Raw genomic sequence first — 17,531 nt, forward strand, 5'->3', positions numbered from 1 at the left:
TGGAAGATGGGCTTTTGGAACCACTAAAAGGCAGCCTTCCCTTCCTCCAGATGCGCTGGACTACAACTCCCATCATCTCCCAGACAGCTATGCTGGAGGATGCCAAGTTGAGATTAGCCGTTCGTTCCTTCCTTCCTTCCTTCCTTCCTTCCTTCCTTCCTTCCTTCCCACCACCAGTAGTCCCTGTTATGATGAAGAGCAACTACTACAGGTAGTCCAATCCTCAGCATTTTTATTCAGATTTAAATGCTACTGAGGGTCCCTGCATTTAACACAGGAGATACACAACACGTCTGCTGATCATTTCCATTTTTTAATTTTACTTTACTGTAGCCATGTGGAGTTCTACATCTGATCAGTGAAGTGGCAGAGGGGTGTGTGTGTGCTTTCTGAGTTAACTTGCATAAGCACAGGCTGCTAATTACTCCAGCAAAGAAAAATGTATTGCCAGAGGCCACAGTCCTAAACTTACCTACTCGGAAATAGGGGGCTAATGAAATCAACACAACTTATTTCCAAGAAATGGTTGCACATTAGAGCACTGGGCTTTGGAGAAGCAAAATCACACCTCTACATATTTATTGATTAATTAAATATAGCAGCTGTTCTTTATCCACAAGACATCCCCTTCTGGTGTACATAACAATACAAAAATATGATGTAATAATAATGCAATTACAAAATAATCATAAAAGCTATTCAACTTGCAAACAAACCAATCAACTTTTTAAAAAATTACAAGGCAAAATGGAAAACTTCATATGCCAGTAAAGAAATATATGCCAAATATAAGTCTTGATTTATGCCAAATTCTATATCTTGACTCTTGAGCACTTTGGGGGGGGGGGGAAGAACAAGGTGGTGAAAAATGTGAAAAAGAACATCAGAAGCAACACATTTCTCTTACTAACTACAACACATTTGAATTTTCAACAGCTGTTCAAGATTAGGGCTGCAGTCCTATGAATGCAAATAAGTCCTGTTGAACTCAATGGGGCTGGCTTTTGATTAGATATGTATAGGTGCTATTACTTGGGAGTAAGCCCCATGGCATACAATTACCCACTTTTCAGTAAACATGCCTAAGGCTGTACTGCAATAATCAAGAAGTTGAATATGCATGAATACATACTCCACCATTTTCTCTTTGAGCCAGAGAGGTATCACAGAGTGTTACCTATAAAAACTACTAACTAAAGATTCTGTGGACAGCTTTCACAGACAGTTTATATAGTATAGTATAGTATAGTATAGTATAGTATAGTATAGTATAGTATAGTATAGTCCTAATAAGATTAGGAGTATTACATCAGAGTAAATAACTAAAAAATGGCTACCCTGTTTAGGAATGGATGGAACCATGAATGATGTGGTTTCATTGGAGGACACAGAAGCACCTGAGCACTGGGTGGGCTATAAATGGAGTCAATGAAAGGGTGGAGTATTTGGTTCCCACCTGACTGAACCCTTCAGTAATAGCTGTGAATGATGGAGAAGCACCTAAGGATATGGGCTTTATTCCTTTTAGCCACTGGTGCTTCTGCTCAAAATGCCTCAGGTAAATGTAGGGGAGATATAAGGGCAGTAGAAATGCCTTAAAGTGGTTAATTCACAGTTGTTTCTGTGTGTGCGTGCTAGCCCCATGGAGAGATTGTTTTAATATGTGATGACTCTTAATTTTATTGTTAATATTTTCTGTTCTTGGGGAAATCCTTCCTGTTAAGAAACCAGTCAGATCACAAGGTTATTGCAAAACTCTTCTTTGGACAATAATTCAATGACAAGTTGTAAAATGAAACTGATAATGGTTTCCATTGACTGGTGTAAGTGAAAAGTTGGGTTCCTTCCTTTAATTTACAAGATCTCCTAGAGAGCTGTATTCATCTCTCAAGAATACTTTTCTTAGGACTAACTAGTGAACAAACCTTTGTGTTTCCTGTAGCTCCTGACTGACTGTTAAGCAAAATGGAGTAAGGGGAGCATGGAGAGACCTGGCCATGGCAGAAAAGCCCAAAGATCTTAGAACAGAGTGCTGCAGGTGTTCTATGGAGATAGTTAAATTAGACCAGCCACCCCCAACCTGGTGCCCTCCAAATGCGTTGGACTATATATCCCATCTTCCCCAGCCAATGTGGTCAACCATACAGCTCCAATTATGGCCATTGGTTGTAGGGCTGGGGTGATGGGAGTTGTAGTCCAATACACCTGGAGGTTGGGGTAAGCTGGATTTGACTGTGCTAAGTGGATTTCCAGTTGTACCAAGAGTGACTGAGACAAAGAAGCAATAATGGTGGTTCCCCTCCAAGTTTTCAGAAGTGTTCATGCCAACAGTTATTTGCCTCTGACTTCACTATGACATGGAATCCATGGATCCCTTGTGAAATGAAAGTAAAGAAATGGAATAGGCTTTATATTGACAAAGCTGGATATTAATTTTAAGTACACCAGGCTGAGAGAGGCTAAATCGGGTAGTATTACCTGCAGGTTGGAGGTCATGTAATTCCCCCAAAGTTAAGACCCATCTTCAGGTAGTGGGTGGTAATTACCCACAAGAGGAACCCTTTCTTGTGTGGCTAAATTGTTTTCCAAAAACATACAGAAATTGTAGATGCCAGTACTAGTCAATCAGGAAAAGTCTCAAAGCTGCTATGGGTCAATACTTCTTCTAAAATTAAGATCAGGTAACATGTCAAAATACTGAGTAGTCTTCTGTGTTCTCAAGAACTACTCTGGGAACAGAGGAAGCTGCAGTATACTGAGTCACCAGACCATCTAGCCCAGTATTATTGACACTGACTCGCAGCAGCTCCCAGGGTTTCAGGCAGGAATCATTTCCTCACCCTACCTGGAGAAGCTGGGGATTGAACCTGAGACCTTCTGCATACAAAGCAGATGCTCTATCACGCTGAACTATGGCCCCTCCCTTATGTGTCCCTGTAGGGCAGGGGTGAGCAACTTGTGGCCTACAATTCCCATCAGCCCTAGCATAACCAATAGTGGAGGATGCGGTTATATTTTTTTTTTGCATTGTTATCCTGCCCTTCAGCCAAAACAGGCTCCCAGTGTGGCTTACAAAGAAAATAAATAATACAGCTTCTGCCTGCAAGTATACAATCTGAAAGACATGACACAAAATAAAAGGGATATGGGAGGGAGGAGGAAAAACAAATCCAGGCACTAGATTCATAGTTGCAAAGCTCAGCAAGTCATGGAGTTGGTTCTGAACACAGTAGACGGGCTACTGCTTCCTCTGAAGACCGAAACATCTTGAGAGCCATAAGCTTGGCTTTTGCCAAACTCAGGAACTGAAACTTGTTTCAGAGCAATACAGTGGGACCAGAGGCAATGGAGGGCAGGGTTCCTGTACTTTAGTGGCACAGAGGAAAAATTATGCTTCTGCCGAAATGTCCCCTTCTGCACCATGCTAATAAATAACCGGAATCTTAAGACAGAACTTTCTCTCCTGAGAGGTATTAACAGTATTGCTGTTATTCCCTGTCTGCTGGTAGAATGTGTGCCTGAATGCCCCTTGTACTTAGTTATGGCTGCAATTTTAAGCAAGGCATTAGAAGTGTGCCTCTGGATGACCGGTACCTGGGGAACAGCAGTGGGAAAGTGCTATCACCACTATGTCCTACTTGTGGGCTTCCTATAGATGGTTGGCCCATGTGGGGAATAGGATCCCTAACTAGCTGGGCCTTTAGCTTGATCCAGTAGGGTTTCCCTTCATTGTCACAGCTTCACAAGAGCCTCTTGGCTCTGTGCATGAGATTTCAGTGTGCAACCTTGAATGGAGAGATGTAACCAATTCACATGTTGGTACTAGCTGACCCATCTTCTGTCTTGTGCAGTTTCTGTGTCGTGTGGCAGCTCACATCTAGTGATCTCTGTGCCAGTGGATCTCTTTGGGTCCAGTGTGTTGGTTGGTGCCGATGAGCTGCTTCTGGGATCTAGCTGTGCTGTGACGACTGTACACTCAAACCTCCTCCTGCTAGAATACCCTCTCTTTGCATGTGGGGCCACCAGAAAAGTAAGGAAATGGCACTATCACAACCAATTGTGAACTGTTTGGGTTATCTAAGGGGCTGTCTATAGGCAGGGATGGCTATGGATCTGCCCTGTGTCAGCTTTTATCTGACTTTTTCAAATGGAGTGATGTCAACATGACACTTCCACCATTTGACGTTGCTCCAGAGTCAATTCGGGGTCAACCTGGGGATGGTGCCTGGTGGAAAGCAACCAGCAATTGGTCTCCTCCCACCAGGAAGATGGCGGGGGGGGGGTCTGGTACTCGCTTGGCTGCCCAGGAACCCTGTGCTCCCAACTCGGCACCGGGGGAGAGGGAGCACTCTGGGATTGCAAGGGAGGTGGCACCAACCCAGTGCCATGAAGAGAGCCCCTAGGTCTCTCCATATGAAAACTCAGAGAAGCAAGTGCTTCCTTCTGGATGCTGGCAGCAGACCGCAGGATCTCCTCGCACATGTATTGTAGTGAATGGGCTAGAATGGATCCCATGCAATCAATGACCTGAGACTTGGATCTTCATATTGGTTCATCTAGGAAGGTGGACAGGGAGCCACTAAGCATCCCATCCAAAGAACCTACCTGTTGTTTTGTATGAATTAGGACAAGAGTGTTGAAGCCCTAGAGGATGAATTTCGTTTTGCAGAAGCTTTTGGGAGCCTCATCCCAGTGGTGGCTGGGGCCAAAGGAAAAAGGGGTGGGGCCAAAGACACCAGCCTCTTTTAGCTTAATGTTCTTACTACCAGAAACTAACCTTTAGGAGAGACATTTCAACTTGTTAGAACAGGGGGGTGGGGAGATACAGCACAAAAGCTGGCCTTTGGGGAGTTTTTACTTGTATCTACTCTGCATAGCTTGCTTAGAGCAACGAGATGATAAGAAGGCTGGAAGCTTGTACATGTAAATCATAGAATGTGACATTAAAAAAAATCCGTAAAAATACCTTCAACTAAACTTTTATCTTAGCTTCTTCCAAGCAGTATCCATTATAGAAACACTCTCCACTACATACCTTCGGCTGTCAATGGGGTGATCCGGGCCAGTCGCTTCTCCCATCCCATAGACTGTTTCTACCCAAGGTAAGTCCTGCTTCTCTAAGGAGTATCATGCTAGTAGTGAGAATGCTGAACTGCCTCAGCTGCCAAAAGAAAAGAAATTGCTGCTTGTGACCACAGAACTAGGCTTGGATCCTGGCATGGCTTCTCCCAGTGGACAGATCAAGAAGCCGCAGGTGTAGATGTGTTCTCATATACCTGGGTCTGGGATCACCTACCACAAATGCTCAGAAGCCTAACTGTAAATAACCGTGCTCACACTAGGGGGGGATCTACACTACTGCTTTAAAGTGCTTTATAACAGTTTTGACAACTGTTGGGGCCCAGGACACACTGCATATACAGGTTTCAAAACGTTTTCAAAGTGCTTTAAAGCGCTATAAAAGCAGTAGTGTAGATCCCCCCTAGGGTGCATCTTTCATGTTAGGAAGTTCTTCCAGCTCAAGGTTATAACTTGTTATGGGTAAATGAGACCAAGGAACTGATAAGGAATTCTTGGTGGCCCTGGACCCAGAGGTCTGAGTGCTGGCAAAGGTTGCAGTTGGGTAACAGCACAGTCTTGTAAATGAAAGTCAGTGAGGTCAATCTAACTTGGCTAGTTACATTTTACCTGCTTGAGTAGAATCTTGGCTTTCGAGAAGAATCTTGAGCACGTGCCGAGTTCATTGCAGGAAAAATATTCTGAGCGAGTGAGTGTAAGAAATAGAAGATGTGAGTAGATGACGTTTGGTGTTTATTGTAGGTCCTGGAACGTCTCGTCACTTGCGCTTCAACCCACATGGGTTCCTTTCAGTTCCACTGTGATGGACAGGCAGCGCCTGAACTTTGCCCTCGAAGTCTATGACAGTGAGTGCGCTCATCAGCTGAAACTTGCCGTCTCTCTCCATTTACAGAAAGCTGTACTATTAAGTAAACCTGGGAGTTGCCCAATTTGATTAAACCCTTGGCTAGACAGGGTGGACAACAGTAGTTCAGTTGGAGACTGGAAGGTATTTTGAGGGAGGCATTTGTTTGCTCGAGATGTGTACTTGCTCCACTTGTACCTCTAACAAATGAGTTTTGCCAGCTTTTGAATACCTGTATGACCAAAAGTGACTGGGGCAAAAGAAGCGGGAACATAGGAAGCTGCCTTCTACTGAGTCAGGCCAAGGGTCCATCTAGCCTAGTATTCTTGATACCAATGGCCAGTGGCCCTGCAAGGTCCTTTCCAAGACCTACCTGGAGATACCAGGGATTGAACCTGGGACCTTCTGCAGGAGCTTGACCACTGAGCTATAGTCCCTCTCTCATGTATACCATGAGAAGCAATATCACTCTCCCACCACGTTCAGCTCTCAGACGATCGTCTGTTTCTAGCCTTTCATAGAATCATAGAACAGCAGAGTTGGAAGGGGCCTACAAGGCCATCGAGTCCAACCCCCTGCTCAATGCAGGAATCCGCCCTAAAGCATCCCTGACAGATACTTGTCCAGCTGCCTCTTGAAGGCCTCTAGTGTGGGAGAGCCCACAACCTCCCCAGGTAACTGATTCCATTGTCGTACTGCTCTAACAGTCAGGAAGTTTTTTCTGATGTCTAGCTGGAATCTGGCTTCCTTTAACTTGAGCCCGTTATTCCATGCCCTGCACTCTGGGAGGATCGAGAAGAAATCCTGGCCCTCCTCTGTGTGACAACCTTTTAAGTATTTGAAGAGGGCTATCATGTCTCCCCTCAATCTTCTCTTCTCCAGGCTAAACATGCCCAGTTCTTTCAGCCTTTCTTCATAGGGCTTTGTTTCCAGACCCCTGATCATCCTGGCTGCCCTCCTCTGAACACGCTCCAGCTTGTCTGCGTCCTTCTTGAATTGTGGAGCCCAGAACTGGACGCAATACTCTAGATGAGGCCTAACCAGGGCCGAATAGAGAGGAACCAGTACCTCACGTGATTTGGAAGCTATACTTCTATTAATGCAGCCCAAAATAGCATTTGCCTTTTTTGCAGCCTTATCGCACTGTTGGCTCTTATTCAGCTTGCAATCTACAACAATTCCAAGATCCTTCTTGTTTGTAGTATTGCTGAGCCAAGTATCCCCCATCTTGTAACTGTGCTTTTGGTTTCTATTTCCTAAATGTAGAACTTGGCATTTATCCCTATTAAGTTTCATTCTGTTGTTTTCAGCCCTGCACTCCAGCCTAGCAAGATCACTTTGAAGTTTGTTTCTGTCTTCCAGGGTATTAGCTATCCTACCTAATTTTGTGTCATTTGCAAATTTGATAAGTGTTCCCTGCACCTCCTCATCCAAATCATTAATAAAAATGTTGAAGAGCACTGGGCCCAGGACTGAGCCCTGCGGTACCCCACTCATTGCCTCTCTCCAGTTTGAGAAGGTTCCATTGATAAGCACTCTTTGAGTCCGATTCTGTAGCCAACTGAATCCACCTAACAGTTGTTCCATCTAGCCCACTTTTAGCTAGTTTGTTAATCAGAATATCATGGGGCACTTTGTCGAAAGCTTTGCTGAAGTCAAGATATATGACGTCCACAGCATTCCCATAGTCCACAAGGGAGGTTACCTGATCAAAAAATGATATCAAATTAGTCTGACAGGATTTGTTCCTGACAAATCCATGTTGGCTTCTAGTAATCACTGCATTGATTTCAAGGTGTTTACAGATTGACTTCTTTATAATCTGCTCCAGAATTTTCCCAGGGATGGATGTCAGACTGACTGGTCTGTAGTTCCCAGGTTCCTCCTTTTTGCCCTTTTTGAAGATAGGGACGTTAGCCCTCCTCCAGTCGTCCAGCACCTCACCCGTCTTCCATGATTTTGTAAAGATAATTGACAAAGTTTCTGAGGGTTCTTCCACTAGCTACTTCATTACTCTAGGATGCAGTTCATTGGGTCCTGGAGATTTGAACTCATTCAAGGAAATTAGGTGTTCTTTGACCATTTGTTTATCAATCTCAAACTGCAATCCTGTCCCCTCAACTTCTGCTTCACTTTTTCCAAGGGGGTCATAGACCCGCTTTTGGGAGAAGACCGAGGCAAAATAGGAATTGAGCACTTCATCCTTTTCTTTATCATCTGTTATCAATTTGCCATCCTCATTAAGCAGTTGAACCACTATTTCTTTCCTCTGTCTTTTACTACTCACATATCTGAAGAAAGCCTTTTTATTGCTTTTAGCATCCCCTGCTAATCTCAGCTCATTCACAGCTTTAGCCTTCCTGACGCCATTTTGGCACTTCTGTGCCTCCTGTCTGTACTCTTCTTTTGTAGCCTGGCCTTCCTTCCACTTCCTATATGTATTCTTTTTTGTTTCCAGGTCATCTCTAAGCTTTTTGTGGAGCCACATTGGTTTCCTCTGTTGTCTTCTATCTTTTCTCCTTGTTGGAATTGTTTGTAACTGTGCCTTTAAAATTTCCTTTTTTAAATACTCCCACCCATCCTGCACTCCTTTTCTCATTAGGCTCACTTGCCACGGGACCTTACTTATCATAGTTCTGAGTTTATTAAAATCAGCTTTCCTAAAATCCAGAGTACGTGTATGGCTACACTCAACTTTTGTCTCCTTCAAAATCAAGAATTCAAGTATGACGTGGTCACTTTCCCCCAGAGTTCCCGTAACTGCCACTTTATCTACTAAGTCATCCCTATTGGTCAATATCAAGTCAAGGATTGCCGATCCTCTAATTCCTTCCTCCACTTTCTGTAGGAGAAAGTTATCACCCATACATGTCAGGAATTTCTTGGAAGGGCCGCTTTTGGCAGTATTTGTCTCCCAGCAGATATCAGGGTAATTGAAGTCCCCCGTCACTACTACATCACACTTCCTTGAAACACTGGCAATTTGTTTCTCAAAAGTTTCGTCCTCGTCTTCTCCTTGATCGTGTGGTCGGCAGTAGACTCTGATTATCATGTTCTTTTTATTCCTTGCCCCATTTATTTTAATCCAGATGCTCTCGATGGGGCTCCCAGTCTGATCAGCCTGTATTTCTGTGCAGGGATAGGTATTTTTAACATATAGTGCAACTCCGCCTCCTTTTCTATTTCTTCTGTTCTTTTTGAACAAGTTATATCCTTCAATTGCTATATTCCAGTCATGGGAGTCATCCCACCAAGTTTCAGTTATACCTATCAAGTCGTATTTGCCTTCATGTAATAAGAGTTCAAGTTCATTCTGTTTGTTTCCCATGCTCTGGGCATTAGTATATAGACATCAAAAACCATGTGTTTTATAGTCTGGCTTTGTTCCTACATTGTCTTGGACACTATTTTGGGGCACTATTGGAGCTGTTCTCTGTACTGTGGTGCATTGGCCTTCATCCATTGTTGCCTCAAAGTTTACGTCTTCCGCCCCCGTAAGATTCAGTTTAAAGCCCTCCTGATCAAGTTATTATTATTATTATTATTATTATTATTATTATTATTATTATTTATATAGCACCATCAATGTACATGGTGCTGTACAGAGTAAAACAGTAAATAGCAAGACCCTGCCGCATAGGCTTACAATCTAATAAATTGTATTAGAAGAAGTTCTTCATGCTGTGGCCGAACACATTCTTTCCAGCCCTTGTGAGGTGCAACCCATCCCTTGCCAGCAGTCCATGTTCCAAGTAGCGTAGTCCGTGGTCCCAGAATCCAAAACTCTCACGTCGGCACCACCTTCATAACTAGTCATTCATCTGGAGTATTTTTCTTTCCCTTTCTAATCCTCTTCCAAGAACCGGGAGGATGGATGAGAAAACTACCTGGGCCCCAAAGTTCTTCAGTTTCCTTCCTTTGTTTATAGGCTATCAAATGGCTGTGAAGGTAATAAAATGCATCTTGCCTACTGTGTGGGAAATAAATACATAATGTGAATCCCAGCAAAGTATAAACACTCCATCAGGAGCATCAGCACTATGGATGCAACTTAAATCTGATCCATAACCACTCTTTTGATCTAGTTCTCAAACTCCATTGAGTTCATCTTGACCATAGCAAGAAGCAGGTTCAGATTTGGAGGTTGACATCATAGGGCAACTGACAAGGCCTTCGCCACTGCAGCAGATCCTCTGACAATCCATGAAGCACCCTGTGCCTGCTGCACTCCTTGCTGTTGCTGCTTGTTCACTTTCCCCCTGGAAGCAAGTAAGCAGTGTCAGGAGTAGCATACTTGACTCATCTTCTGGGCAGCTAGGTGGATCGGACCTAAAGGGAGATAAAGGAAGTACTTCTTCACACAGTGCATAGTTAAACTATGGAATTCACTACCACAAGATGTAGTGATGGCCAGTAATTTAGATGGCTTTAAAAGAGAGTTGGATACATTCCTGTAGGAGAAGGCTATCAATGGTTACTAGCCCTGATGGCTATGTGCTACCTTCAGTATCCAAGGCAGTAAGGTTATGTACATCAGTTGCTGGCAAACATGGGTGATAGGGTGCTGTTGCACCCATGTCCTGCTTGTGGGTTCCTGATTGACATCTGGTTGGCCACTGTGTGAACAGAGCACTGGACTAGATGGACCCTCGGTGAGATCAGCAGGGCTCTTCTTATGTTCTTATGAGAGTTCAACTGAATGGGTAGCAGACAGTGACAATTGTAAGGAGGAAATTGGCTTACTCCAATAGGGGGAGGCATCAAGGATATCTTGCCCGAGATTCCGCCACAACCTGGATCTGGCCCTGGCATGGAAAGTGCCTGTATTCTAGAGAGGCACACATAGGCATGAGGAAGCTCCATGTTTGCCACATACATAAATGGTGCTGTATTAATATTCTGTCCCTCAGGTACCTGGTCACTACCAATGTCGGATCCCACTTACTATCTTGGGGACCTAATCAACATCCAAGCATCAGTAGGAAAGGGCAGCCATGTGCCTCTGAAGATCTACGTGGATGAGTGTGTCGCTCGGCCAAGCGCAGAGTCCTCTGTGAAATATGAGATCATCACTAATCATGGGTGAGATTCTGGGAGTGGCAGACAGACGTGGGTAAATGTGGGGATGAAAACCTTGGGAATGGGGGCAACAGAAGCAGGAACCTCAGAAACAGTACTCTAGCTGGGATCACACTTACATAGATGTAAGCTATTTAAAATTGTGCGTTCTACTTAGTGTGAGTTCTACTAAGCCAGGAGTGGGCAACATTTGGGAGTCAAGGGATGTATTCCCCCACTAAACTCACTGTGGGACCAAACAAATCCGATCATCTTGTTTAGTAGAAGTAGAATCTCACTCCCAGGAGGCTACCTGGAGCACAATTCTGCTTCCAAACAAGATGCGTGCTCCCCGTGCATGTTATTTCATTATCGCTGGCTTTTTTGTTGCTTCCACCATGGAAAATTCAGCAGCATCAAGGCCACAAAATCAGCTGGGGTGGGGCCACATGTGGGCCATGTGCAGCCCACGCCTGCATAAACTCTTTACTTGAAACAAAATGGTGACTAAGCCATTTAGAAATGTCAGCATGTTTAGTTAAACTGCTGGTGGCTCAGAATGTGGCCGTCAGTTCTATGAAAATATGAGCAAGCAAAGAAGCGGGTCTGATGACGAACTATGGCTTTGTCCGTTGAGTCTAATGAGAAGTGATTGCAATGCAGCCAGAGCCAGTCCCATTATTCTCGATCCTCCCAGAGTGCAGGACACGGAATAACGGGCTCAAGTTACAGGAAGCCCGGTTCCGGCTGGACATCAGGAAAAACTTCCTGACTGTTAGAGCAGTACAACAATGGAACCAGTTACCTAGGGAGGTTGTGGGCTCTCCCACACTAGAGGCATTCAAGAGGCAGCTGGACAACCATCTGTCAGGGATGCTTTAGGGTGGATTCCTGTATTGAGCAGGGAGTTGGAGTCGATGGCCTTATAGGCCCCTTCCAGCTGTACTATTTTGTGATTCTAATAGGCAGGGTGTGACAGTCGCCTCAGGCAGAAGATATTGAGAAGCACCAGCAAGGTGTTGGGCGAGAGACCTATGTGCCATGCAGCCTGTTTGGTTCCTCCCCCTTTGGCCTACTGCTTTCAGGTGCCATGGAGGATGCCATCCCACCATCAGTGCTAAAAACTAATTAATCCGCCAGTCTAGTCAGCTTTTGTAGGTACAATGGAGGCATCTTGTTCTTTGCCTCAGGCAGTAAAGTGTCTTGGCCCACACACGCACCATTTTAGAACATGGGGCACCACTTACATCTCATGGGTGGATGGGCAGGGGTGAGCATGCTGCTGAAGGTATGTGATGATCCCCTCTCCCCCCAATGTGCTTTTCACCCACATGGGCCCAGACCAAAAGTAACCCCCACTAGGAGAAAAGCTCCAAGGGAGGCATTTTGAAAAGGGAAGTGGGAGGTGAGAGGGAAGGTTCAGAACCCCCTGCCTACTGCTTCTCCACATGAAATTGTTAGATCAATGTTCTTTTCACCCAAGGACGAGATCCAAACAGCCCTTAAGCACGACTCCATCATTCCAGCGACAGAGGGTTCAAAAGCGCTTTATTTTTTATATATATAAAAAAATTAAAGCTTTTTTTGAATGGTGGAGTCGTGCTTAAGGGCTGTTTGGACCCACATCCAACCTACCGCTTTCGTGTTTACCTGGTGGAGGACAATAGGCCTTTCACATCTACCTCCGTCTACCTACAGGTGCCTCGTAGATGGACAGCACAGTGACTCCCGTTTCCTTGTTGCCACACAAGAAGATGGAATCCTCCGCTTCCAGCTGGACACGTTCACTTTCATTGGGGCTTCCAACAACCAGGTTTGGATGGGGAGAAATGAACCTCCAAAGGTTGGGCTAAGGCTCCACTACTTTGATTCACGAATGGTTACTGTTTTGGGTGGGAAGCATTTGGAACATCGAATGGGCTCTACATTAGGGGTAAGCAAGCTGATGCTTTCCAGATGTTTCTCACTGCAACCCCTATACTTCTTGCCTGCTGGCAGGGTATGATGGGTGTTACAGTCCAAAACATCTGGAGGGCTTCCATTGTCCTACCCCAATTGATGTAGATGTGACACCTCATGACCTAAATGAGGCTGAGTGAGTGAGAAGAGCCCTCTTCCCCTTAGCCTTTTTGAGCCTGTGTAAATGGACTGTGGCTCAGTTCAGACAACACATTTCTCAACAGTGGTTTTAGAACTCCACAGTGGAGTTTTTGCACTGCTGTTGAGAAATGTGCTGTCTGGTAGGAAAACTCCATGCAACGGTGGAGGTTTTTTGGGTTTTGGGGAAAACACTCCACACAGACTATCCACACTGAGCAGAGGAGAGTTCCTGCACAACAGTTGTATTGTGTGATGGGCTCCATGGAGTTTTCCGTTGCATTGACTTTTCCCACTGGCTACAGAGTTCTCTGACAAGAGCGGCAAAAGGATCGAGTGCTGCTCTAGGAGAGTCGCCCAGATTGGTTTTTTTGCAGCAATGGCTGATGGGATACCATCAGGAGGACCAGGGGAGGAGAGAGGGTGGAGGAACTGTCAATCAAACATTGCGATGGATTTTACTCAACACCACAGTAACCCACAGTCACACAATGGTGGAGTTAGAACATGTTGTGTGGGGAGTACCCCCTAAAAAATCAACCGTTGAGTGGAGTTCTCACACCGTGTTGACTAACATGTTGTCTGAACTGAGCCTGTGTCTTCTTGCCCATTTATCTCACCAGGGGTTTGAGTGATAAGCCAGCAGTAGCAGATGCCTTGGTGTGGGAGTCTTTGTATCTCACACCAATCCTTGTCCTTGAGCACTGGGCTGGTGGACCTGGCCTTGTCCATAGAACTAGTATTGCAAGGTCCTCCATTGTCCCCAATACTGGATTCTGAGCAACAACCTAATGCAAACTTAGGCAAACTTTTTGGGCCCATGGGAACATTTGGCAATTTGAGGAACTGTCCTGGTCAACACCATGAAATGGTTTCCATAGGAGGTATGGCAAAGAACAGATAACCTGCCCCAAAGACTGGAAATAAGGCAGAGGAGGGGTCTGAGGTCCAACACACTAAATGACTCCTTTGAACCTAGTATTCAGCACCAACATACTTATTTCACTGCACATGTGTTAATTTTTCTTGGGAGTAGTACTGCGCCTTGGCGGACACCAAGAAGGTAGCCTGGGGGCATGTTGGTACCTGTGAGCACCACATTGCCCACCACATTGCCTACCCCATATCTAACATGAGGCATAATTTGGTTCTTCAGATCTACCTCATTTGTCACTTGAAGGCAGTGTCAGTTGGCTCAGTGGACCGTCTCAACAAGGCCTGCTCTTACAACCGGGCGACTGCAACCTGGAACTCCCATGAAGGGGCAGATTGCTCCTGTTGTGCCTCTCCTAGTGGCTGTGGAAGCAGGAGGAGAAGGAGGGCCCAGCAGCAGAAGCAGCAGAAAGGTGAACTCCTCTCCCTAAAACCTACCCTGCAAGCAATCCTTAGGCTTAAGTGCCTGTTAATCAAAAGGTTCAGCACAATTCTACTCATAGGCTTCATTTGGCACCCAAACAGAGGCAACCGCTTCATTGTAACTTGCCTAGCTTCATCTTAATACTTTTCAAAAAAAATGTCATGTATTTGGAGGAGTTAAATAGCTAATCTTGCTTTATCATGCTGAGGAGCTATTTCAGATGTGGGGGACATGCGGCCCTCCAGATGATGTTGGACTGCAACTCCCATCACCCCTAGCAGCAGTGCCAATGGTGAGGGATGATTGGAATTGTAGTCCAACAACATCTGGAGGGCCACACGTTCTCCATCCCTGGAGAAGACGGAACTGTGTTGTGTAAGATGGTGGGATAATATATGAGAATTCATGAGCGTCTAATTTAGGTCCGGCCCTACCATTAGCCAAAGGGGCAACTGCCTCAGATGGCAGATGGTGGGGACAGTAGAAAGTAGTAAGAACATAGATCTATATGCCATGCTGCTTGCCCTGCACCTCCTAAGCTAGCCTGCTGTGGTGCTGCGTGGAGGACACTGTCCCATCACAAGTGTTAAACTCAGATATGGCTGCCACTCTGGTCAGGTTCTGTACATAGAAAAGGAAGAGATATCAACTTCTGGGCAGCAAAATGTCTTCAATAGGCCCTGCTCTAACTTGTGCTGCCTCCTTACAGGGCTGTTTGGAGAGGCAGATCTGAAGTTTGGTCCCATCCAACTGAATGCAGAGCCGGAAAATTCCTCCATCCTGAATGGAGCCAGCACCTTTGAGCTGCTGTCTGTTGTGACCAGTTCTGCCACAGCCAAGACACCCCGTGCTGCCGGGTTACCTCCTAACCAGGTGGTGAATATAATCATGCGGGGGGGAGTGAAAGAAGATTCCTCCGGTGAGAGCTCCAAATTGTCCTGTGTTTCGGAATGAACAACGGTAACGGGTTTTATGGGCAGGACTGAGGTTGTAAATAAGCCACTCCCTTCCTCACTCAGTGGAGGGCTGCAGGATGAATCCTTAGTTTTGCTTCATGTCTCTGTCCTTAAGTGGGGAAATGGTACATGTGTGTGTGTGTGGGGGGGGAGCACACAAACGTGTGTTATAAATTGCTGGATACTAAAAAATAGAGCTGGAAGCTTATCAGTGCCAGGAATCAACTTTTAAGTACAACCCAGCTTTCCCCAACCTGGTGCTGTCCAGGGCTAAAACTCCCATTATCCCCAGCCAGCCATAGTCAGAGCTTCAATATCATTACATAGGACTAAACCCAAGCCCTGGCCAGGATCCCTAGTTCATATTAAGATATGGCTTTTTGCTCTAGTTTTTACTAGGAAGATTAAGAAGCCATTAGTGGTGTTGCGTGCCCTGTCCCAAATCTTTTCTGCCACTTGCCAAGGAGATGTGGTCAACCAACCATTTGATGAGCCCAGTACGGATGTTCCACACCAGATAGATCAGTAGAGAAGGTTAGTTTCGTTGGCTGAGGCTGATGGGAATTGTAATCCAAAACATTGAGAGGGCACCAGGTTGGGGAAGTCTTCCACCAGGCTGTGTATTTTCATCCACATTGCCTCCACAAATCTTAGAAGTATGAATATGATAGCCTGAATTTTCCAGCGGAAGCAGGGCCAGATCTACACCAAGCAGGATATAACTCTATTAAATCAGTTTGAAAACAGTATATGGAATGTGTCATGGGCCCCAACAGTTGTCAGTGCACTTTGTTACTGTTATAAAGCAGTAGTGTAAATCCTGCCCAGCTCAGTATATTCTCTATGAACCAGTGGGGGCTGGGGGCTCCAATGTTGGTGGGGCGGTGAATCCGCTCTGGGTTTCTGTCAGACCAGTCCGAGCTATCCAAGATCATAGCTCCTTTAGAGTTCTGACTGAAACTTGGAGCGGATTTCCCACCTCACTGACATCGAAGCCACAAGCCTCCACTGCTACGAACTGCCATTCTAATGATGACTCTCCATTCTTATTCTTATTCCCCTAACAGGGCTACATCTCCCCTTCTCCACAGCCACCCTGGTCATAATAGTCGCCTGTTCCTTCATTGTCTTTGTGTCAATCCTGGGCTGTTACTGCTCCACCAGGCGTGCACACAGAGGCTACCGCATGGAGACTGTCCATGCAGCTTTGGGGGAGGCCAGAGCTGTTGCCCTGGCGCCCGCAGCAGTAGGCTCATCTGGGCCTGCAACCTCTAGGGAATCCAGTGCTACCACCAAGAAGCCTGATGGGGTAGTAGCTGCAGCTGGTGGGCAACCTACTTCTGTCTGAATCGTAACCGCTTGACAAATAAATATTGGCTGTGCAAAATGCGATCTGTGGCTGTAGTACATTGTTATGCCCTCACACACGGGCAATTTATAAAAGGCTCCAGGGGTGCCAGCATTACCCAGGGTTTTGCTTTCTTGGAATGTGGTCCCTGGAGGCTTACGGTGTTTGTGAGGCATGGTTTATTTACACATATATTTATTTACACATATGAATTGTTGTAAACCACCCAGAGAGCTTTGGCTATTGGACAGTATAGAAATTCAGCAGCAGCAGCAACTGATCAGTTGGAGCATAAGTCAGCCTTCTTCAATCTGGTGCCCTCCAGATGTGCTGGAAGTTACCCGATGACAAAAATGTTGTAGAAAAGGAAGAGGAAAAGAGAGAGAAATATACACCACTGGCCATAGAAGTCAAAGAACTATGACAACAGGAAGAGGTCACAGTTATTCCGTTAGTCACATCAGTCACTGGCATCACATCAGTCCTAATTAAAACATACTCAATTGTCAGGAAATTCCTGAATCTGAAGCCCCAGCATTTGTGGGGTGTTGTGGTGATAATGGCCAAAGGAGGGACTTACGAGGCAATATTAGCCATTGGGGCCCTCCTCCTGGCTTCTTTGAAGCATGGCTCTCGGCAGAGAGGCTCCCAGCAGAATGATTCCTTTTCACTCCTTCTGCTTGCAGCAACGGTGCTCTCTTGGAGGCAGCAGTTCTTCAGCACGGTGGCACGGCAGCTGGAGGACCATTCCCGCTGTGTGCAGATCCCCCTCTGGATCCCTACTCAAATGCC

At 45.6% G+C, this 17,531-nt stretch overlaps 2 protein-coding genes across 2 annotated transcripts in view; one reads left to right on the plus strand and one right to left on the minus strand.

The window, feature by feature from the left end:
- MRPL16 (mitochondrial ribosomal protein L16) overlaps positions 1–17,531 on the minus strand; it is a 119,920-nt gene that overhangs the window by 47,676 nt on the left and 54,713 nt on the right. The gene's annotated exons all lie outside the window — the stretch shown is intronic.
- On the plus strand, positions 1,489–16,739 carry LOC134393657 (zona pellucida sperm-binding protein 3-like). The gene is made up of 9 exons (XM_063118719.1): positions 1,489–1,558; positions 3,852–4,030; positions 4,990–5,102; positions 5,821–5,924; positions 10,834–11,005; positions 12,680–12,794; positions 14,235–14,424; positions 15,145–15,354; positions 16,459–16,739. The coding sequence occupies exons 1-9, from the start codon at positions 1,489–1,491 to the stop codon at positions 16,737–16,739; spliced, it is 1,434 nt and encodes a 477-aa protein (XP_062974789.1).

Source organism: Elgaria multicarinata, chromosome 2 (assembly GCF_023053635.1).
Source record: "Elgaria multicarinata webbii isolate HBS135686 ecotype San Diego chromosome 2, rElgMul1.1.pri, whole genome shotgun sequence".
NCBI lineage: Eukaryota > Metazoa > Chordata > Lepidosauria > Squamata > Anguidae > Elgaria > Elgaria multicarinata.

Excerpts from the sequence above, each read along its gene's own strand:
- LOC134393657 (XM_063118719.1), top strand. The coding sequence starts at position 1,489 with ATGGAGAAGCACCTAAGGATATGGGCTTTATTCCTTTTAGCCACTGGT. Across the intron at positions 4,031-4,989 it reads CATGTGGGGCCACCAGAAAA|CTTCTTCCAAGCAGTATCCA; the intron begins GTAAGGAAATGG and ends CTTTTATCTTAG. Across the intron at positions 15,355-16,458 it reads AGTGAAAGAAGATTCCTCCG|GGCTACATCTCCCCTTCTCC; the intron begins GTGAGAGCTCCA and ends TTCCCCTAACAG.